The following is a 24,337-nucleotide window of genomic DNA, read 5'->3' on the forward strand; positions in this document are numbered from 1 at the left end:
GCACGTCTCATTGAAAGATGCGTGATTATTGGAAATGCGAATGAGAAAGGCAGAATAAACATCCTTCAAGTGAGTGGCATATATCAAGAGAACCTACTTTGATGGATTACATAATTCTGAGGCAAGTTTTAAGGTACTTTCCAAATGAGTTACTGTTTTAACTTACTGGCCATATGACTGCACATTTAGAGAAGAGATTTCGTCGTAAATAGTTAAACTCTGTAAGTAGACTAACGTTATGAAAGACTAACATTATCCGATGTTTGCCTCATGTTGAATACATGTTACATTCATGCAGTTTGCTTTTGCGACCAGTAACACCTAACAACTGCACTTGATCAACTCATGATAATTTGTGTTAGTGAGCAAATACTACTGATGCATTTCTGGGTAAACTAAATAGAGTAGTCTTACATATCACTGTTTCTAAAACAGGGTGTTTTTTCTGGACTACTTAAAAAAAATAAAAATAAAAAAAATAAAAAAAAAAGGCAAAAATTGAGAGTATACCCACTTGTCCAGGGACTACTACACCGCTGGCCAAACTGCAAGAATCAGCCTTTACTAATTGGTTTTTTACTGATTGATCCTCAAGTCTGAGGAGTGAAGACTTGAGGACCTATCAGAGAAGGACCCTTGTCTGTAGGGATCACTGAATCTTCTGTCACTGTTTCACTTCAGAGCCAGAACAAAACAGACCAAATGAGAGTCTGGTGCTATATTTCAGTTTAAACTCAACATCAACCATCACATAGTTCATTTTGAACAGTTGCCTACTCCCTGTTTTATGCTGGAACATGTGTATTGGTCTCTGACAATGTTCATGTGACTGTTTGCAAAAGCAAAAGGCTAAAAATGAATAAGAATTTTAAACAGGAGTGATCTTGTCCGGTTAACCAAGGCATAAAAATACTTAATAAATAATAAATAATCAAATAATCCAGTTGAATCAACCACACCTCAACTCTAGAAAAACTGTCATGATATAATTCTAATAATGGACATTTGTGAATGGATGGTAATAGCCAAATCCAATATGTAAATTTATGTTGAATCTCAAAATATTATCAGTAGCCTGACAGTTACACATCCAATCACAGCAGAGCGTAGTGTCCCTTGAGTTTATCCCATTCAGACAGATATAAATCCAAAATTCAATTTCAGATGAGGACAGTTTCTCATATACTTAAACTGCTGTGATAACTTCCAGTAAAACTTACATTTAGTGTAAATAAAATGATCAAAACAACTTCAAGGCATAGATAAAAACATTTAAACTTGTAACTCTGTCGTTGTGGAACTTTTCCAGATTTCTTTTATGTTTTAAAGATGAGATAATGACTGTGTAAACCACAAAAGAACAGGTAGTGCATCACTTTTTTTAACAATACCAGTGATGCTGAAATGTGCAGTGATCACCAGTATAGAAAGCTTTTTTCTTATTATTTTGAAACTTTTTTCATAGGACAAATTTGAGACAAGTCCCATGTTGGTGTTTTGTGTGTGTTTGGTGGGTGTCCTACCTGACTACAGGCTCAGGTATGGCCTCCAGGTTTGCAGGGACCTGTACTCCTTTTTCCCACTCTTGCCTCCAGGGGTCTGACAACACGTAGAAGTCCTCGGGGCCAAGCTGTGCCGAGTCTGGCAGCTTCATGGCTGTGATGAAGTCTGTCCGAAATACCTGAAGAGAGAGAAGGAAAGAGAGAATGTAAAGGCTAAGGAACAGCTACCACAACTTAGATTAGATTAGATTAGACGGAACTTTTTTCGTCTTTCAGACAGAACCCTCAGGAGATTGAGGTTCTAATAGCAGCACAATACTAGATATACACACAAGAAATACCACAAGAAAATAGCAAAACAATAACTCTTTAAAAAAAACAGTATTGGAAAAAAAAAACGCCACTTGCACATTATAAAGTACTAGTAAAAACAACAAATAACAAAATGGTAATAATTGTATGTATGTATACTATATATACAGTATATGTGTGTATAGAAGTCAACTTCTGCCAATAATCAAAATGTTGTAGAAAGCCCTATTAGTGATGATTTACTGGTTAAACAGGTCAATCCCTTGATAGCTTTGTGAGTTTCAATTCCCAGCACCAGACTTGTGTCCAAAAATGTTCACTTCCAGATCCAAAAAAACAAGATGGCAATGGTCAAAATACAAAGACACACTTGCTTCACCGGCTTTTGCATAAAATTGTCTTAAATCTGCAGAAAGAGGCATCTAAAGGGTAAAGAGGAGAAAACATAAGCAACTGAGACACAAGGGATGTCACTCTGAGACCTGTTGGTTGTCGTTATTACGTATTGTACAAACAGTACATGAGTGTAATGTACAGTAAATATTAATAAAATAGGCTTCAAACACATCTATGTAGTAGGATTAAAATGGTGTGTGTGAGACCCAAGGGAGTGGGTGTATTCAAGCAGACAATTCTAGCACACACACTTTGTGTTCTCAATGGGACCTGAAGCAATTATATTATCAGTCGTATATTCAAGGACATCAGCCAAGAGCACACACGCAAAAATACACAAAGCCACACAGGAAAACAAGCAACACACACAGACAGGGCAGTGCCAAATCAACCATATGACTTCACTCTGCATTTTATCATTATTTTCAAAGCCTCCTTATCCCTGGTTTATTAGCTCTTCTCCTCCATCCTTCTCCCTCACTCCCCCCTGCATCACTCCATTAACCTCTCCATTTTCGGCCTCTCCTTCACTCACTCAGGCCCCTGGAGTGGAGTTTTCCCCTTTTTATTTCTATTTATATTTCTAGCACTGTCACAGTGAGCGTGGAAGTATGCTGATGGAAGCAGTTAGTGTGGCCTCGAGGGGCCAATGGCAATCGTAGATCCCTCATCCTGTTAATGTCAGTGGTGGAATGTAAAGAAGTACTTTTACTCAACCTTAGTAGTTTTTTGACATGACAACTACTGTCTCAGACAGAGGAGAGGAGAGGAGAGTTTGCAGATAAAAAGGAAAATAACAGTTATAGAGGTAGGACAAGAGCAAGAGCAGGATAGAAGAGAAAAGAGAAGACAAATTGGCAAGTATGAGAGGAATGAGGAAAGAAGTGAGAAGGAGAAAGAAAGACCAAGGAATGATATTAATTTTAGCAGAGAGAGAGAGAGAGAGAGAGAGAGAGAAAGAGAGACAAGGACAGACGGGGATGAGACCATTGTGTGATCGTGTGATTGTGTGTGTGTGATTGTGTGTGTGTGTGTGTGTGTGTGTGTGTGTGTGTGTGTTTGTGTTGTGTGTGTCCCAGAGCAGTATATAAAAAGGCCATATGTAAAAAGCAGCATCCTTGCCTCTACTGCTTGGCTGCTTCCACTGTCTGAGAGCCAGCACAAATAAATAATGCAATGGAGCAAGGGACTTATGTGCGTGTGTGTTTTACAGTGTGTGCTCATGTTTGTTTATGCACAACACAGAGTGTGTTCTACTTCTGCCTGTGTGTATATTTTTGCAGCTATGCGTGCGTGAAACGGAGTGTTTTAACGTGCATGTAAAAGTGTGTGAGTGTATAGGAATGTGTGTGTGTGTGTGTTAAGACAGTGAGCCAAGGCCATGATGAATCTTGCCTTTCCCTTCAGCTATACAAGAGGAGGACAGACAGAGACTAAGGGTGATCCACTCCTTAATCTTTCTTTCTCCCTCTCTTTCCCTTTCCACCTACATTCTCTCTCTCTCCCTCTTACTTTAGACTTATGAGTATACAAAAGGTGAAAATAAAGAAAACGGGACCAGAGAAGAGACAAAAGTGAAGGATCATCACAAAGACAAGAGACGTGGAAGGAAGAGGGTTAGGAAAAGGGAAAAAGTCAAGAAAACAATAGGAGAATGAAGAAAGAAGAAAGACTGAAGGGTGAAAGGAATGAAAGAAGAATCAGAAAAATAAAGATAAAGTGGAATTCGGAGGAGAGAAATACAAAGAACATAGAAAATGGACAGGATTCAGCAAAAATAAACAGAGAGGTTGAGAAAGAGGACAGCAGAAGGAAAGAAGAGATAAGAGGGGAAGACAGGTGTTAAAATGGAAAAGTGGAGAAGGAAGCATGAGATAAAGGTACACTAGAATTCCTGCCATACGTTTGTTTGTCTGCACTGGTCAGTGGAGCAGCAGTTTACATCTACGTCTGTCCAGACTCATATACTATAGGGAGTGAACATTTGGAGAGAAATGTCCCAAAAAGGTATTAAGTGTATTACCTGGTGCAGTAGACGTTGCCAATACACTGACATGCCTGATTCCAGTGACTCATTATGGACTGTTATTGCAGAGCAGAAAAATATTAATGGCTTTGGCCAAAACTACAAAGTCTTTGCATCTGACTTCAGTAGTGGCTGATGGGTATTATTATTGTTATACTTATTATTATTATTATTATTATTATTATTATTATTATTATTAATGGTATTGCTAACTTTAAATAAAAACGACAGAATTGACTAGATTTGTTCATTTATTTATTTGCCTTTTGTGCTCACTAATCCCAAGTTATGCATTTAAGTATTTTATCATTTTGACACAGATCACAAGTGTCAAGCATAAGGCTCGTGGGCCAAAAGTGGCCTGCCAAATGGTCCAATCCGGCCCATGGGATGAATTTGCACAGTGCAAAAATTACAGTGAAATTATTAAAAGTCAAGGGTGTTCAGAGGCCACATACAGCTCAGTGTATTATTAAATAAAATAGCATAATGACCTACAAATAATGAGAACTCCAAATTGTCTCCTTGGTTTAATGTGACACAAGTAAAATTATATTATGAAAATATTACACTTACAAATTATCCTGTCTGAGTAATCTGAACAAATATGAGAAACCTGAAATTTCTTAAGAAAAACAAGTGCAATTTTAAATAATATTATGCTTGTTATTAAATGTTTTTCTGCATTTGTATATCCATTGTGACCTGTAAACTGCGTTAATAACAAGCTGAGACATAATATGGTTGATATTGCACTTACGTTTTACAAAGATATTTCTGGTTGTACATGTTTGTACAGCTTATTCCCATTTTTCTAATGTAATTTTAAAAAATTATAATGTGAATTTAACACAAACACAAAATGTTTTTTTATTTATAGGTTATTATTTTACTGGTCCAGTCCACTTGAATGACACCCACGAAAGTATTTTATTAAACATTATGAGGTCTCCAGGGAAGTGACCATTGACCTTTTTTGATGTACAATGTTAATGTCATTGATTTATCCATAACATGTACAAAACCTTATGTCTTGACATGTTAACAAGATGGACATGAGGTCACAGCAACCTTGACCCTTGACCTTTGGCCACCAAGTTCTAATCAGTTCATCCTTTGCATCAAATTTGTTGTTTGTTGATCCTGAGATATCACACTCAAGAGACATAGATAAAGAGCAGTATGTATGTTACAAAAAGAGAGCGTGAAATGATACGAGGAGGAGAGGGAAAGACAGATGAAAAGAAGGAGTGAGAAACAAATGAGAAAAAATGAAGGACGAGAAAGGTGAAAATAAATGAAGAGGGAGAATGAGCAGAGAGAGGAGAGGAGCTCTGTATATCAGTTTTATTACTGTGTGTTTGTACAGGAATGACTGCGGCTAATTAATGTCTAGGAAACACTATTACAAGCTCCTGCAGTTTTATGTTCTGCTGTGTTTCTCTGCTTCTCTCTCTTTCACTCCACTTCCTCTCCGCCCCTCATCCACTGTCACCCTTGTCTTTTTTTTTAACCCTTTTTTTTTTTTTTTTTTTTTTTGTGACAGACAGCTGGGAGTCACCCAGCCTCGGCAATGAACGACAGGCAGACAGATGGAAAAGAAACTTCACATAAAGAGGAAGGTTGAACAGGCAGCCGCTGTTTCCAAACTGTCGGGCCAATTTTATACCAAATATAAAATACAAATTAGGTGCATTTGCCTTAGCTGAGTTGGAAAGTAAAAAAAACATATTCAGCAGAAAAATAGAAAAACAGAGTCCTTCAAGAGCTGATTAGATTTGACTAACTTGTTTATCTTCTACAGTGACAGTTTAAGTCGGCAGTATTTATTGTGAAGACCAGACAGACTGTATTATAATGGAGCAAACTAATGAAAAGTCATGTATGGGAGTGTTGGTGCAAATGTCATCTTAAGCAGCTTTTGGTGGACAGAGTTTGTTGTGCAATAAGCCTAGAGTAGCCATGGAAACCCTGCGATAATTACTGAAAAAGTACATTTCTTTCTCCATTCGTCACATGATTTATACATCTCTAGAAACATTTTCCACATCTATCTGCCATAATGACTTCATTCTGAGGACATGTGATTGAATTTCCACCGTGCTTTCCAAATTTGATAAATCCTAATTTAGAAATTCAAATTCAAACTGGTTGCTCAGCCTCTACAGAAAAGGGAAAGATGCTGTGAATTTTCAACAGACAGAAGAACACAGACAGGAAATGTTCCACAAGGGGAATCAACAAGGGCTGGAAACTCAAGCCAATGTGGAAGTTTCCTACAGGGCAATAATGACAACAGCTACCTGCTGGCTCCAAGGAATCATGACTCCAACTGATTCCATAAAACGTCAACTACTCTCTTAGAAGTCAATCACTGTTTTCCAGGAGTCATTATAGTCTCATTACAATTATGTGGACCATCTAATATATGTGCTGGTAGCGCTTCTATAAATTTCTGCTCCATTAATACGAATTTAAGGCTAATGGAAGGCTTTGATTGACAGCTATGAGTGACACTTTCCTTGCCTGAGGAGTAAGATTTTTCTGGGGTGATTAAATCAGCCTGTATATGTGATTAATGTGCTAAAGGCCCATTCATGCGCTACGTTAAAGACCATCCTCTGCGCTCATTACATCCATAATTCTGTCCGTTCTCTGGGAGTTTGCAGGTGCGAACCCAAACGGAGAATATGGAGCAGTACCACAGAGAACCATGGAGGCAGTGTTGAGATTTGAAGAAAATAATTTCCAGAAATAGTGTAAGTTTTCAAAGACCAACAGTGTGAGTTGGTGAAAAACTACCAACATATTTATGGCATCTACCCTTCTCAAGATAAGAATAAGAGCAGAGCAGAGCAGATAAGATAACATAAGATAAGATGAGATGAGATGAGATGAGATGAGTCTTTATTTATCCCACCTTGGGGAAATTTCACATTTAACAGCAGCAACAGACAACAAGCAAATGCAGAGAAAAAGCACAAATGAGTAGACAATGAAATACTGTACTTTCCGGGTTATAGAGTGCACCTAAATATAAGCCGCACCCACCAAATTTTAAAAGAAAAAAATATTTGTACATATATAGGCTGCACCTGACTATAAGCCGCGGGTGTCCACGTTGTAACATGAGGTATTTACACAGAAAGATGGTAAACAGAAAGATTATTTAAATATTTATTTCCATTCCTTAACTGTTTTTTTCTAAACAGTGCCTGTAACATGGCAGTAAAATGGCAGTAACATGGCTGGTTAAAAAAACCCAGAAATGTCACTGATCGCTATCTTCATCTTCCTTCTCCACATTGAAACCACTGAAGTCTTCTTCAGTGTTGGAGTTGAACAGCCTCAGAAAGGGTTTGTCAGACACCTTCTCAGTCTCTCTTCCGTTGCCACTCTCAATGGCACTTAGGTGCAGCAGCTCTATTTCCTTCTTGGACAGACAGATCGATTGCTTTTAACTTAAAAACTGCAACATAAGCATTTCTTCGTGTGTTTTCCGTGATGAGGGTTTGTGCATGACACACAAAATGATTGTTAAAAGTTAAGCTTAAAACTTCTCCTCTTCGCATCACCTCGCTTTTGCACTTCCTGCTAGAACACCGCTAGCCCGTAAAAATCTATACTTGAGCCGCATCACTGTATAAGCTGCAGGGTTCAAAGCATGAGAAAAAAGTAGCAGCTTATAGTCCAGAAAGTACGGTATAGAGAAAAATAAGAAATTTGGTATTTATATAAAAATTTATTTAAATATAGAATAAGAACTTAAGAGGTTAAATATTATTTACATATTTACATTTACATATTTTTTACAATATCAATATTAGTATCCACATTTGTAATACCTCCTCTGTCGTTGCCATATTTGTTGTTATTGTTTTTCTCCAAAACCATTACTCTTCTTTGTGGCATTTGGTGCCCTCTGGTCGACTGATTGACAAATGCTCATCCCAATGCAATGGACGCATCTAAGTAAAAAGGCAATGATGTTTACACCGTTTGAAATAGACGTACCTTTTTACATACACTGTAACAAATAACTGTAAAAAAAAAAAACGGTAAATTTTGTACAGTATCATACTGTTATTTGTAAATACAGTATAATGCTGTAAATAATGAGGTCTGTAAGGAGGAAATTTAAAACAGTAAGCTACTGTAAAATTTGACAGTATTCTACAGTCTTTTCTTCAGTTCCTCCACTGCTGTCCGCCCAGAACTGGAATGAACAAAGTCATCTGGCATCAAGTCCCACCAGCTCATTTAGAAAAAGATTCAATCTAACGAATGTTAACTATAGACTGGCTGCATCAAATGTTAGTGGTTCTTTTACGAAACAGAAGGAAAAAAAATAAACACAGAATGGACCATCCAGCAGTGGAACAGAGGCCACCTGATGCTTTCATCCTTCTACCTACACTCCCATTGCTCCATCCTGCTCCAGTTGGTCATTTATCAGGTAAATGTGATTTTATCAGTGGAACTGTCACCATGCTGTGGCATTTTGGGTTCATTAAACATTAAATTGCCTCCATAAACCGTGTTCACACCGGATGCAACTTACGCGGTGTAACAGGCGGTGTAATACTGCTTCATATTTGGGGGTGTTAGCCTTATGTAGCTAACATGCAGCTAATGTAAGTGTAAGCATACTAGCTAGCTGCAAAGTGGACACAGTTAAACTAAACAGTGTGTCAGTTTGTGTGGTTTTCGCTGCCCCAGGGTTACATTTCTAAGACATTAAATCTGTAAAGTGGAATTTACTAACTTGGACATCCATGTTAACTGAGATAATTAACCACTGTTTTAATAAAAGTAAGTGACTAAGGCTAATTTTTCCCTCTTTGTTGGGCAGTTTGTATAGGATGTGTAGCATTATTGAATGTCTGTATGCATTACAGCTCTATAAACACAGTGTCATTCACAACTGATATACCATTGTCCAAATGTCTTCCACTGCAGCTGATACTGGGCTCACCCTGACCCTCCAGCCAGTCCCAGACTAATACTGCTGTAGATGTCTGTATGTGTGTGTTTATGTGTGGATGTGTGTCAGTCTGTGTCTGTCTGTCATTCAGTCTGCCTATTAGCTGTCTGTCTATATCTGAGTAATAAAATAACTGCTTTTGTCCTTCCATGACAGTGTCTACCACTGTAAGACAAGAATAGCCGTAAGTGGTAGCAGTATAACTTATGATACCAAATTTAAATAAAGCACGAAAAAAGTAACCTCAATTCTTGTCTCCATCAGTTGCAGGTGATGAAGTCACATCTGGAAGTTGGATGATGAGCATTGAAAGCCATGTTGTCTGTGAAGGCCTCCAACCAAGCTTCATCACAATGCTGCTGCTGTTGCAGTGAATTTAATAAAAGCTCAATGTTATAAGGTCATCTCTTGTTTGAGCTTTTTCTAGCAATGTTGATGATTTTGTATTTTAAAATGTAATTTGAAATGTTACAATCCTAGCTTTTTGCTGTGTTATACTGTAAATATTACATTAAATATGTTTTACGGTAATATATTGTTTCTTGGAATACGGTAGTTACTGTAAAATGCAGCAACTGTGGCTAACAGTATTTTACTGTAAAAGGAACATTATATACAGCCCAGTACCGTAATACTTTTTACAGTAAGAAACTGTAATTGTAGATTACAGTAGAGATACTGTAAAATAACAGTAGCATGCTGGCAGCTCTAGCTGCCAGTAATTTAGCGTTATTTAACGGTAAAATTTGTTACAGTGTATGTAAGGTGAGCATGAATGGGCCTTTTACAAGACCATTAATATTTAAGTTTTGTTTTGTCTTTTTTTAACACTGTGCAGACATGAGTGTAGACAAGAAAAACAAGGGAGAGAGGGGGGTGAGACACAGCAAACAATCCAAGCTGGAATCAAAACAGTATTGGTGCAACAAGGGTCCCACTCAAACAGCATACTGTCCACCAGGTGAGCTAACCGGAGTGACAATGAAGTATAGTTTCATGAAATTCAATTTCTTGCCTGTTAGCATAATCTGGCTACATTAGCTAATGCTAGCATTAATTTGTGTTCTATATGGTTTGTCAGGGAGCCTGGTAATTAGTGTGTTTACAGTACAAATGTTACACATTTAACAGTACTGTTATTACTGTTATGTGTGATACTAATGCAACTGTATGTTTTAACATTAGGCGTGTTGCTGAAATTACTTACTGATGTTTAGGATTAGCTAAGGTTGCCAGAGGGGTGGTCTACAGTCTGTTTACATCAAAGAGCAGACCACACTAAGAACTCCAAGAATTATATGAGAAATGTCACTATGTACACCAAATGAAGCACATGCTGTGTCAAAGCCTCAAAACATAAACTCATCATTGGTTGTGGAATACACACTGGGTGAGGAGTGCAAACTTCGTCTCGACACATTTGTAGCTTTTATCCAAACTTCACACTATAGAAAAGGTAAAAAGATGGTTATTAATCCATTTTCTGTAATTACCTTAAACAGTTCACAAAAATTTACCAAATCTTCAACAGAAATACTGCCATTTACCTCAGAAGTGACACACAAATTATCCACAAGGGCTAACATAATCCAAACAGGGTCATAAAAGTGACACTGCAATGTTTCACTGTCAATGACTGCACTTAATTTGCTCATTAACTCAACTGCTCAGGACCATGACTGTGGTGAGCAGGTCATTGTTATTACTCATATTATTAACAGAAAATGAAAAATACAATCTACATCAATGACACATAGCACTAATGTGGCAGGCTGTAAATGATGTCCTCTAAATTCACATGTGTTCTGATTGGCTGTCTGTGTTTTTAGCATTCATCAAATTGTTCTGAGAGTTATCATGTTCCACTGTGGTTATTGCTAAACACTATATTGCCAAAAGTACTGGCTCACCCATCCAAATAATCAGAATCAGGTGTTCCAATCACTTCCATGGCCACAGGTGTATAAAATCAAGCACCTAGGCATGCAGACTGCTTTTACAAACATTTGTGAAAGAATGGGTCACTCTCAGGAGCTCAGTGAATTCCAGCGTGGAACTGTGATAGGATGCCACCTGTGCAACAAATCCAGTCATGAAATTTCCTCACTCCTAAATATTCCACAGTCAACTGTCAGCTGTATTATAAGAAAGTGGAAGTGTTTGGGAACGACAGCAACTCAGCCACGAAGTGGTCGGCCACGTAAACTGATGGAGCGGGATCAGAGGATACTGAGGCGCATAGTGCGAAGAGGTCGCCAACTTTCTGCAGAGTCAATCGCTACAGACCTCCAAACTTCATGTGGCCTTCAAATTAGCTCAAGAACAGTGCGCAGAGAGCTTCATGGAATGGGTTTCCATGGCTGAGCAGCTGCATCCAAGCCACCAAGTGCAATGCAATGCGCCGGATGCAGTGGTGTAAAGCACGCCGCCACTGGACTCTAGAGCAGTGAAGGCGCATTCTCTGGAGTGATGAATCGCGCTTCTCCATCTGGCAATCTGATGGACGGGTCTGGGTTTGGTGGTTGCCAGGAGAACGATACTTGTCAGACTGCACTGTGCCAAGTGTAAAGTTTGATGGAGGGGGGATTATGGTGTGGGGTTGTTTTTCAGGAGCTGGGCTTGGCCCCTTAGTTCCAGTGAAAGGAACTGTGAATGCTTCAGCATACCAAGACATTTTGGACAATTCCATGCTCCCAACTTTGTGGGACAGTTTGGAGCTGACCCCTTCCTCTTCCAACATGACTGTGCACTAGTGCACAAAGCAAGGTCCATAAAGACATGGATGACAGAGTCTGGTGTGGATGAACTTGACTGGCCTGCACAGAGTCCTGACCTCAACCTGATAGAACACCTTTGGGATGAATTAGAGAGGAGACTGAGAGCCAGGCCTTCTCATCCAACATCAGTGTGTGACCTCACAAATGTGCTTCTGGAAGAATGGTCAAAATTCCCATGAACACACTCCTAAACTTTGCAGACAGCCTTCCCAGAAGAGTTGAAGCTGTTATAGCTGCAAAGGGTAGACCGACGTCATATTGAACCCCATAGACTAAGAATGGGATGTCACTTAAGTTCATATGCAGTCAAGGCAGGTGAGCAAACACTTTTGGCAATATAGTGTATCTGTGGTGCAAGGTTATAATAGTTTTGGATTTTTAATTATAGTTTAGTTTTATTTAGTTTTCACTTTTTTTTTCTCTGAGTTAGTTTTAATTAGTTTTTAGAGCAGGTTTGCAAGTTTTTATTAGTTGTCATTTTTTTCTGAAGGCTTAGTTTTAATTTAGTTTAATTTAGTTTTAGTATTAGTTATAGTTATTTCAAATATTTTATCTTCCTTGCCATGTTATTCAAAGAAATTAGTGAGGCGTGGATCAACAGGTTACCCTGGACACTTTATTTGGGGGTCGGGTTAGGGTGGCTCATTGACTGAGTAGAGACACAAACATTTGAACAGTCTGATGTTTAAAAAAATTCCCTATAGCAGGTTGGAGGGTGGGGGGTGTGATCCATACACAACGTCACTTACGTGAAAACAATGCGAAGATGTGCAAAGCGTGAGAGGAGATGCACAAAGCAGCCAGAAGTAAACCAGATAGAAACATATATAAACCAGCCAACCAGCAGTAAACTACATAGAAACATATATAAACCAGATAGAAACATATATAAACCAGCCAACCAGCAATAAACCAGATTAAAACATAAAAAATAGGACCCATGGCCCTGTAGCTTACCAGCCAAATTAAACGCTTTGGGAAATGTATCCAGATGCCATTTATTATCACCCAGTTACGTGCATTTATTATATTACAGAAATAGCCCATGTTTTGGTCATCTCCCCATCAGGGCTGTACTGTAGAAATTTCAACTTGATATCATTTATATTTACTGAGTTATTGCATTGATCCACTTCCTATCGCTTATAATGGGGAAAGTTTTCAAAGTCGCACCAAATAATTTCACTAACTTTCATTGACATCATCGTAAAGAAGCTGTATACCAAGTTTGAAGTCAATCGGAGTTGTAGTTTCGGAGAAGAAGACGATTGAAATTTTTGTAACTGACGATGACGACAGACGACAACAACAAACGACGATGACAGACAACAGACGCCGACGCCAGACGCCGCATGACGACAATAGCTTACGGCCTGTCAGCCAGTAAGTTAAAAATAGGACCAATGGCCCTGTAGCTTACCGGCCAAATTAAAAGCTTTGGGAAATGTATCCAGATGCCATTTATTATCACCCAGTTATGTGCATTTATTACATTACAGAAATAGCCCATGTTTTGGTCATATTCCAATCAGATTTGTAAAAAATTCAAATTCCTACTTGATATCATTGATACTTACTGATTTATTGTATCAATCCACTTCCTATCTCTTATAATGTGAAAATTTGTCAAAGTCACACCAAATCCAGAATCAGATCCGGATCAAAATAATTTCAATACCTTGTGTTGACATCATCATAAAGAAGCTGTATACCAAGTTTGAAGTCAATCAGAACTGGAGTTTAAGAGAAAAAGATGATTGAAATGTTTTCCCCATAAGAGCCCATGTTAAATTTTCCTTAAGTTCCCAGATCCATAAGAAGATCCTGATCAGCATGTGGCCATTATGTTTTGGTCATCTCCCCATCAGGGCTGGACTGTAGAAATTTACACTTGATATCATTTATATTTACTGAGTTACTGCGTCGATCCACTTCCTATCGCTTATAAAGGGGAAATTGTTCAAAGCCGCACCAAATCCAGAATCAGATCCGGATCCAAATAATTTCACTTACTTTTGTTGACATCATCATAAAGAAGCTGTATACCAAGTTTGATGTCAATCGGAGTTGTAGTTTCGGAGAAGAAGACGACTGAAATTTTGGTAATGGACGACAGACGATGACAGACGACGACAGACGACGACAGACGACGACAGACGACGACAGACGACGACAGACGACGACAGACGACGACAGATGACGACGACGACGGACGCCACATGACGACAATAGCTTACGGCCTGTCGGCCGGTAAGCTAATAAACCAGATAGAAACATATGTAAACCAGCCAACCAGCAGTAAACCAGATAGAAACATATATAAACCAGGTAACCAGCAGTAAACTGCATAGAAACATATATAAACCAGAAAAAAACATATATAAACCAGACAGAAATATATATAAACCAGCAAACCAGCAGTAAACCGCAAAGAGACATATATAAACCAGATAGAAACATATATAAACCAACTAGCAATAAATGAGATAGAAACACATATAAACCAGTTCAGCAGCAGTAAACCAGACACCTTAGCAGATATCTCATATCTCAATCATCTACAGTACCATTATTAGCCAACTCTTCTTCATTTCAGTTCAGCCAGCTGTTGCTAGTACCATAAAACGTTTTTTAACATTATAAAAGGTTACATACCTCTATAATTGGAATACTTTCCTGCCTCCTCTTTTCTCTGCTTCTAAACTGTGCAGCTAAGGGCTTGGAAGGCCTTTTCTTTTTGACAAATTCTGCAACCTTTACCTGGATGCTTAGTTCAATACCTGTCTGATGTTGTCATTCAGCTCCACCCTGTCTCTATCACTCACACATGCAGTGAGCACCAGGTCTGTAAGAGTTCACCTGAGAAATTACAGGGGAGGTTGCTGTTTTGTTTTGTTTTTTTATTTCCTTATTTTTAAGACAGTTAACGAAAAATTACTATGTTATCAGTACTAGTATTTCTTTATTTACTATAATTATTATTACTATTATTTGGTTATTTGTTTTATGCCCACTGGTGGTGCCCCCTCCAGCAGCTGGCGCCCTAGGCAACCGGCTATGTGGTCTATCACATCCACCTGCTGCTCGTACAGCCTTTTTTATGAGGAAGTATAGAGGGTTCTTTTCTGGGGCTGGATCATCATACCTCATCACCTACAATAACTGTCCTTTCTATCGGATTCTGACTACTGCACCAGGTTTGTCTGTTTGCTCCCTTTTCTTTCTTTCTCTTAATAGATCCGTGCATTTGAGTCCTATCATTCACACCACAATAGGTTAGTACTAGTGATGTAACCCGGGGGGTTACCTGCGGATCAGGTCAAAAAATGTCACTATTTGGGGGGCGGGTCAAATAATTCCATAAAAGCCGGGTCCGGGTTGAAAAAAAAAAAAAAAATGACCCCACGCATCACTCAAAGAAATCCCATACAGGACTCTGCTGCTTTGTCCCAGCTTTAGTCTGCATGTTCCAGGTAGACTGGGGACCAGAAGACAACTGTAAACCACAAGTGACCAGACATGATGGACTGTGAAGCGCTGTATGGTGCCACCAGCTAAAATTGCTGGAGCGAAATAAATCAATTTGATATCAATCCGACATTGACAAAGATGAAAACTAAGGGAATTTTAGACATAATTTTTATACGTTTTAGTTAGTTTTGTAAGCACACAATACAGTTTCAGTTAGTTATCGTTTTTTTCTTTTAATTAGAGTTTTATTTATTTCAGTTAACGAAAATGTTTTTTCAATTCTAGTTTTCGTCATTTTGTTCGTTTTCGTTAATGATTATAACCTTGCTGTAGTGTGGACCCTAACACCCACTTGAATTACAATGATTTAAAAGATATCATGTAGTTTTAAAGTACTTTAGAGACTTTGCATTAGACTTAACTTTAGATTAGCCTCAGTCTTTCCCAGCTCCACCGTCTATGTCCAAATATGTTCAGAAGATTCAAATAAGAATGGCCAAATACTGAAATCACTTCTCAGTGACCTTTGTTTGTAGCATTTCCTTAGCCTCATAGCATAAATGCCAAAGTCATACACTATATGGACAAAAGTATTGGGATACATCAAATTCAGGTGTTTCTTTTCTAACAGGGGTCTAGGCTACAAAACAATAATGACAAACGTCAAAACATATATATATATATATATATATATATATATATATATATATATATATATATATATATACATATATATATATATATATATATATATATATATATTAGTCTTGGGCAGTGATTAAAATTTTTAATCGCGATTAATCGCATGGCTTTCTGCGATTAATCGCAATTAATCGCATAGTTGTTGGTGGCATGTATTGCCTTTCAGTGATATTCCAGACTGGAAGTACTCCGGTGATAAAAATAATTGCACGTCAGTGCTTCCAAACAACTGTGTCCTTCTCAACCCCACCATCTGAAGACATTTAAAATGAAAATGTCCATGTAAAAAACCACTACTTTTACACATGTTTATGTCCCCACCAGTGTATTTACAGTTGTGAGTGACTGACAGGAGTCTAAAGCCCACTAATCAGTACTGATACTAATAAGCCCATTAACATGTGATGTTCAGTTGTTCAAAGCAAGCAAAAGGGGCCCTGAAGTGGTCAGAATAAGTTGCACTAACGTATGTTTTGTCCTTTCCGTGTTACTGTAGTCAGTTCGGACATAGAACTAACAGACATGTTTCTTTCACTCTTGTTTGTATGGCCCCAAAAACGTTTGCCTGTGAGAATTTTATGTTCAGTTGTTGTAAGAATGAATAGTATCAAATATCTCTGATGTGAGCCTTTGTTGCTGAATAAAAAGATGTTGTAAATCTTTAATTAACCTGTAAATGCTAATCGTTAGCGTGTCTATGGATTTTCCCATTCAAGTTAGCATCGAGATAAAATGACTGCTAATACAACATTCACATCGTAAATGAGTAAAGGTTAGTTCAAAGGCTGACATATTAGACCTAAACACAACCAATGAATTTACATAAACTTAGCATGAGCCTGCATAAAGAATTAGCAACCCATCTCCGACTGCTTGCATAAACAAATTAGCTTAAACATCAGCATTACTTGTAAAGTTCGCCGGTTTTCTCCTCTCAGCCGGCACATACACACAGCACCGGTGTGTGGACCAGCAAAATAAAAGCATGAGTTTCAAAATAAGAGTCCGTATGTATAAATCAACTAAGACTTGCTTGAAAGGCAGAACAATAATAAAACGGCGTTAACGTGAGATTAAAAAAATTGTCTGCGTTATTTAATGAATGCGTTAACGCGGTAATAACGCGTTAACTTGCCCACCCCTAATATATATATATACAGGGTGGGGAAGCAAAATTTACAATGAACATTTCGTTGTTTTTTCTCTGCAGGCACTACGTCAATTGTTTTGAAACCAAACATATATTGATGTCATAATCATACCTAACACTATTATCCATACCTTTTCAGAAACTTTTGCCCATATGAGTAATCAGGAAAGCAAACGTCAAAGAGTGTGTGATTTACTGAATGCACTCGTCACACCAAAGGAGATTTCAAAAATAGTTGGAGTGTCCATAAAGACTGTTTATAATGTAAAGAAGAGAATGACTATGAGCAAAACTATTACGAGAAAGTCTGGAAGATACTATTAAAGAAGAATGGGAGAAGTTGTCACCCGAGTATTTGAGGAACACTTGCGCAAGTTTCAGGAAGCGTGTGAAGGCAGTTATTGAGAAAGGAGAACATATAGAATAAAAACATTTTCTATTATGTAAATTTTCTTGTGGCAAATAAATTGTCATGACTTTCAATAAACTAATTGGTCATACACTGTCTTTCAATCCCTGCCTCAAAATATTGTAAATTTTGCTTCCCCACCCTGTATGTATGTGTATGTGTATATATATATATATATATATATATATATATATATATGTATAAAATTGTATTGGTAAGTTTTGTTTATATTGTTACCACTCAACATTGATTTTGTTTTTTTAATCTATGACTATGATTTTAAATGTTGTACCTCTAAATTTCTCAAATATTTTCCATGCTCTGACTGTAAATAATAATTTTCTACCACAACTAGCCATCTACTTTCTTTACATCTCACTTAGGAAGAAAAATCTCCCATTAAAATTAAAGGATATATTGATATTTAGAAACTATATGGATAAAAATATTGGGACACATCATGGCTACAGCTCGTAACATGTCCCGTTCATGGTGATTTGAGAAAAAAAACATCAATATTAATAATCAGTATCATACTTATTGCAATATAAATCTATATTATGACATTTGTCATTATTGTTTTCTATCCAAGACTCCTGTTTGAAAAGAAACACCTGAATTCAACATGTCCCAATACTTTTGTCCATGTAGTGTATGACTTAGGCCAGTGTTTCTCAACCTTGATGGTATGCTTCCGTGCCGCCCCGGTTGAGGACCACTGACTTAGCTGTGTCACTGTTAAAGTTACTTCACAGTAGCATTATCAATAACCAGGAAAGTTTCAGCCATCACCCCTCCCACTCCAAAAGCTCCACCCTTTGGTCCAAATATAGTCACTTCTAGCTTCAAACAATCAGGATGATGACCGCCAAAATAAGCCGGAGGCTTCAAAAGGATTATTTAAAGGTCCCGTATTATGCAAATCTCACTTTGTGAAAGTTTTCTTATAGTAGTGTGTGTTGCAGTAGCCTCATTATGAGGTTCGAATTTGAAAACTGTCTGTTTCCTCCCTGCCTTGCTACACTACATTTTGTTAAAATGCCTGCTCAAACGGCCGAGTTTGAGTTGGGTCCGCTTATGACGACATAAGCGGATTTAACTCCTCCCCCTGACTGTGCCCCCACCCTGGCAAAGCGAGCCCCGCCCTGGCAAAGTACCTCTTGGACAACAAACATGGCGAAGGCGAGACACGCAAGCTGTGGTGTTGTTGGCTGCACACACTAACACGATAGTTTATTTTTGCTCCCCACTTCCGAGCCTCTCCGTAAAAAGTGGCTGGATTCTATCTGTGATGGTCATGTACCAAACAACATTCCCAAACGCTTGTATGTGTGTGCCCGGCATTTCACGGACGAGTGTTTTTTTTAACATGGGCCCATACAGCTCCGGCTTAGCACAAATACTTCGAATCAAGAAGGACGCAGTACCAACGCTTCGTGACCCAAGTACAAGTGTGGGAGATGTAAGTTCTTCTCATTTTTTTGTATCTTTACTGCATAACCCTACATTACGGATAAGCTGGTGGTTGTTGATGTGTACGTCTAACGTTAGCATGGCAGCTAACATAGCTCGGTTACTGCTGCTAACGTTTGCGTCCCCGTTAACATGCAAGGGCTGATAATATGAAGAGACATTCAACAGAACTACTCTGAACACGGGCCTTTTGTGGTTGGCATCAGTATAGTTAGCATCAAGCTTGTTAGTAGCTGCCTGCATTAGTGGCGGCAGGCGTCTTTCCGTGTCAGGTCCATGAACCCGACACAACACCGCCGTTTTCCGTCGGGGCTCAGTCACGCCTCAAGGCAAAGAAAGCCAGTGTTTGGAAAGACGTTCTGTCTGAGACATGTGTATGATGGCTTCACCGTCAACATTAGCGCGTAGTACCGCTAGCGTAAGCCGCGTCCTCTCCCAGAGAGGGGAGGGGGAGTGGGCGTGGACAGATGCGTTCATTTGCATACCCGGAAGCAGGCCCAGAAACAGACTGTTCTGAGGAGGGCTGGTGAGAGTGACTTTTTCGACCACTGAAACTCCGAAAAAAGGATGATTTTGGGGCGAACAAACTTAAATACTATGTTTTTGGGCTTCTGAGACCTATATGACGTGGCTGAAAAATAGCATAATACGGGACCTTTAACACAAATGTTACAGTGGCTACACCCACTTCTTTCATATACACGCCATAAAATCTCCTCTACCAAGGCGTAATCTCATCTCTCCATCTTTGCACCTGCTTGAGAGCCAAGTCAGTCAGTTCCTGCATCAATTTTGCATCAGTATTTTACATTTCTGCATCAAGAGAAATTAACTACCTACTAAAAATGCTTAGGTTTGATAAGCTGTAATGCAGTATCTTAATTTACTCTTTCTACACACAAGAGAGCCCAAACACATCTGCCACTCTCCTCAATGCAGCACATCTTCTCTGGAAGCTGAGAAGCAAAATCCTTCATTTTGGGAATCCCAAATCTCAAATGATAATTTTCTCAAAAAGCAATGATTCAGCAAAAAGTCACATTTCTGTCTTTCTGTTAAAGCCCTGTGCTGCCTCATTTCCCTAAATGTGACAGGCTGTCATACCACGACTTACTGCAGCTGTCGGGTTTATTTGGATCGCAATACCTCAAGTTTAATAACTGATGCCGTCATCAGTTTGGTTTGCATCGACATCTATCCAAAATAGCGGAGCCGAGTGATCAATGGTCTCTCCCTGAAACTGAATGGATGAGATTCAGCTGCTGGGATGAAGCCTGTATAGAGAGACTGGTTCAGCGTTACTGTAACACACATACAGTAACTCACAGGCAGCCATGGTTGCAAACAACCTGCCTGTCAAACATTCACACATTTGCGCGCACACACTCACACACGCTTTTCTCTGCTCAGTCAGTCAGTAGGTTGCTGTGCTGTGTTGAGTTATGGGATGGATGCATGCAGAGCTCTCATTAGGTCCAATCTAGATCTGGACTGATGACATGAGTGTGTGCATGGGTGTGTGTGTGTGTGTGTGTGTGGGGGGGGGGGGGGGGGCGTGCGTGTTTGTGTGTGTGTGCGCATGTGTAGAGGTTGGTAAAGGAGCAGTCACACTAATAGGTATAAATAATCATACAGAAAGGAAAAGGCATACATGTGAGAGCAGTGTGTAGAACAAGTACTGCCACACACTATGATCTATCACCACAGCAGTGCTGTTATAACACGGTGGCTGCTCCTGACAGTAGTACTTACACTACTATAACTAACAACAGGACTGTAGTTCTGTAGTGTTCATGCATGTGCTTATGTCAGGTCCTGGAGCAGGGGTGTCAAACTCATTTTAGTTCAGGGGCCACATATAGCCCAATATGATCTCAGGTGGGCCGGACCACTAAAATAATAACAGTGAAAAAAGTTAAATTATATTATGAAAATGTTTACATCTACAAATTTGCCTTAAAAATCAAAATAAAATGAAAAACCTGAAAAGGTCTTAAGAAAGATAAGTGCAATTTTGAAAATATTATACCCAAGTTTATAATTTACCCATGTGCATTACAACTTATAGATCACAATGGATCTACTAATACAAAAACATTTAGTAACAGGCAGAATATTGGTAAAATCACACTTACTCCTCTTCAGATATTTCAGGTTGTTCATATTTGTTCAGATTATTCACTTTTTTGTTAAAGGACAGTTTGTACATGTAAACATTTTCATGTACATTTACTTTTTCACACTACAGCAAAGAAATATTATAAAATAAAATATTTGGAGCTGGATTCATAGGTTATTATGATAGTATTTGACTGGTCCCGCCCACTTGAGATTGAACTGTCCAGTATGTGGACCTTCAACTAAAACGACTTTAACGCCCTCAACTGTAAATATCTTCAATGTAATTTTTGCATTTCACAAATTCATCTCACAAGCCAAATTGGACCTTCTGGTGGGCCCGTTTTCGCCTGCTGGGCTGTATGTTTGATACCAGTGTCCTAGAGGTACTGTGCTGCCTATGTAACAGAGGTCACCCGATAATAAACAGATATAATAACAGAGCAACAGAATAATAATCTAACGGGAAAAGTAGATATGTAATCAATCAACCAATACCATCTCCCCCTGAAAAAAAATTATACTGTTGGGAAATTTTCTATTCTTGACTGTTAATATAAATGGTACAGAAATGCTGAACTGAACTTCTAAATCAAATAAATACAAATCTGGATCACTGAGCACATCTGCTTCTTTGTGTGACTTTTATTGTTTGAGCTCACCTCTCTCAGTGAGTACTTCCTGTTGAATTCCTATACTCTGGACCCCACTGTCATCTGGGGGAGGTTTTCCACAGTAAATGTACTTACTTATTTTACACTAATGATATTTGATTGGTTTATGTACAACTAGGGAGGTGCATTTCAAGCAAAAACACTAATAGTTGACAATCAAGCCATTAATATCTCCTTTATTTATCAGCTGATCTCACAGTTGTAGATTTTTCAGCAGTACTAATTAAATTGCTGTTTGATAATGGTTTGACAATACAGACAATAAGTCAATTGCAGTGCATACTGTTGTGTAGCACATACTGTACAGCAGGAGTTGACTGGATAGAGGTGCTGAAGGACTGTACAGTGACTGTCTGGGGCTTGCATATCACCTAAACAAGATAAACTATATTACCTGTGTCATTGGTAGGTTCATCTTCTGCTTTGCATTAACTTCCGTAGCCCTGAAAATTGGTTCTCTCACTATCACAAAAAATGAGGTGGAACTTGCAGCCAATGAATCCAGCCCTAGATCACATGTACCACATTCTCACCAAATGGCAGACACATCATACATCATCTGCTAATTTTTACTTTAAATTCTTACTCCAGCAAAACCTCATAGTCAAATATTATAGTTTTATACAGCTTCATAGTGTTACAGATAAACACCAAGTGTGTCCACATATATTAAATATCCAAACTCCAGGACCAGTCTTCACCTTGCATTTTGTTAGCTTCACAGCATAATTGCCAAAGTCATATTTGTGGCCAAATTGTGATAACTGCGCAACTTTACTCTACTGACACTGCTGCTTCATTTTGCATCATTAGTTATGTCCTGAAAAAAATATGACTTAGGCAATCATGCAAAGAGGTTAATGATGTAAACTTTGAGCCTTTCTGATTTGATTCAGTCTGTTTGTGTTCTGTTGGAAGCATTTCCCCTGTCTTTGTTTTGTAGACTGACTCCTGTCTCTGCCCATCTGTGTACAAGTGATAGATTAGCGATGGCTACTTCCCCATGAGTTGATCACAACAGACACCACACAAGACTTTTGAAAGCTGACTTTTTCCAACAGTGAAGACACAAACACAAAGAAGACCTGTTACAGTAGATACACAGAGATGGGCTCACATAACCTCAAAAGTGAAGATGCAAATATACACAGATGTATTATAATAACACATACACAAAGGAAGGAAGGTACACGTAAAACAAAGATGATAGATGAAGAGCCCACAAAGATTTAAAAACCCACACCCAACAGGTTTAACACACACACATACATCCATGTGCAGCACACACCTACACCCACACAACAGACCTTGTTATTATGGTGCTGCTGAGCCAGTTTCCTTGAAGCACAGTGACATAGCCTAGTGCTTTAAAAGCTTTTAAGGGCCAGCTGACATCATACACCACCATTTGACTCACCGCTAAACAATCAGCCTTGTTCATGTGTGACTTTGAAAAGACTGAGAGACAGAGAGGATGCTCTGCCCTTCACTCCTCATCCTGCTGTTATTATTAGACCACTAAACACAGAGAGGGCCCTCTTTACTGTGATTACGAGTGCAGCAGTGGTGTGACATTCATCTGCGCCACACAAGGTGCAAAGGGCAACGGGGTGGCACGGTGAGTGTGGATCAAGGTGCTGATGGTACATTTAAGTCAGGAGAATTGTTGGATTTTTGAGCAAAAATAACTTGTCCAATGACTGCTCACTTTGAAGAAAGAAAAATAATCAAATTATTAGGGGTGTGACGATACACTCAGCTAACGAGACAAGACAATACACGATATTGGGTTCACAAGAATATATATATTCCACATTACTTTTAAGAAAACTAAAATGACAAAATATATGACTGGACAAACAGACTTTTTTTATTTAACAGAGTCACAAAACAATCTGGGTGCATTTTGAAATGTTTTATAACTTGCATCCATACACAACCTAAGCATGAGCTTTTAACTGCTGAAGTTTTCCGCAGCTAAAAGTAAATACTTCTTTTGTTAAAGTGCAAACAATATGTGCAATATGGCCTCATATCAGCTGCAATGAAAATGCCGATGTCTCTCACTATTGCCATGGCTCTGGTGCTTAACTCTAGGAGTTCAGGTGCAAAGGCATCTGTCAGTGTTGTCTGGCCTTCAGCCGTTTTAATCACAGGTGCACTGGATTTTAGAAGCAAGCTGTGGTGGTTCTGCATGTGACTTTGCATAGTGCTTGTGTTAGCTGCGGGGTACAGTACTATTTTCTTACAGTGATTACATATTGTCTGTGTCTTCTCTGTCACTCTGTTGCCATTTATTATTTCCAGGTGCGCCAGCAGAGTGAAATTGTGAGGTACGCACGG

The 24,337-nt window shown here is 38.7% G+C and overlaps 1 protein-coding gene across 1 annotated transcript in view; it reads right to left on the reverse strand.

The window, feature by feature from the left end:
- Window positions 1-24,337, reverse strand: part of jade2 (jade family PHD finger 2) — a 458,373-nt gene that overhangs the window by 342,794 nt on the left and 91,242 nt on the right. The window contains 1 exon segment of the mRNA XM_030154999.1: window positions 1,524-1,681. Coding sequence (XP_030010859.1) covers window positions 1,524-1,681 — 158 coding nt within the window.

This window comes from Sphaeramia orbicularis, chromosome 14, assembly GCF_902148855.1.
Source record: "Sphaeramia orbicularis chromosome 14, fSphaOr1.1, whole genome shotgun sequence".
NCBI lineage: Eukaryota > Metazoa > Chordata > Actinopteri > Kurtiformes > Apogonidae > Sphaeramia > Sphaeramia orbicularis.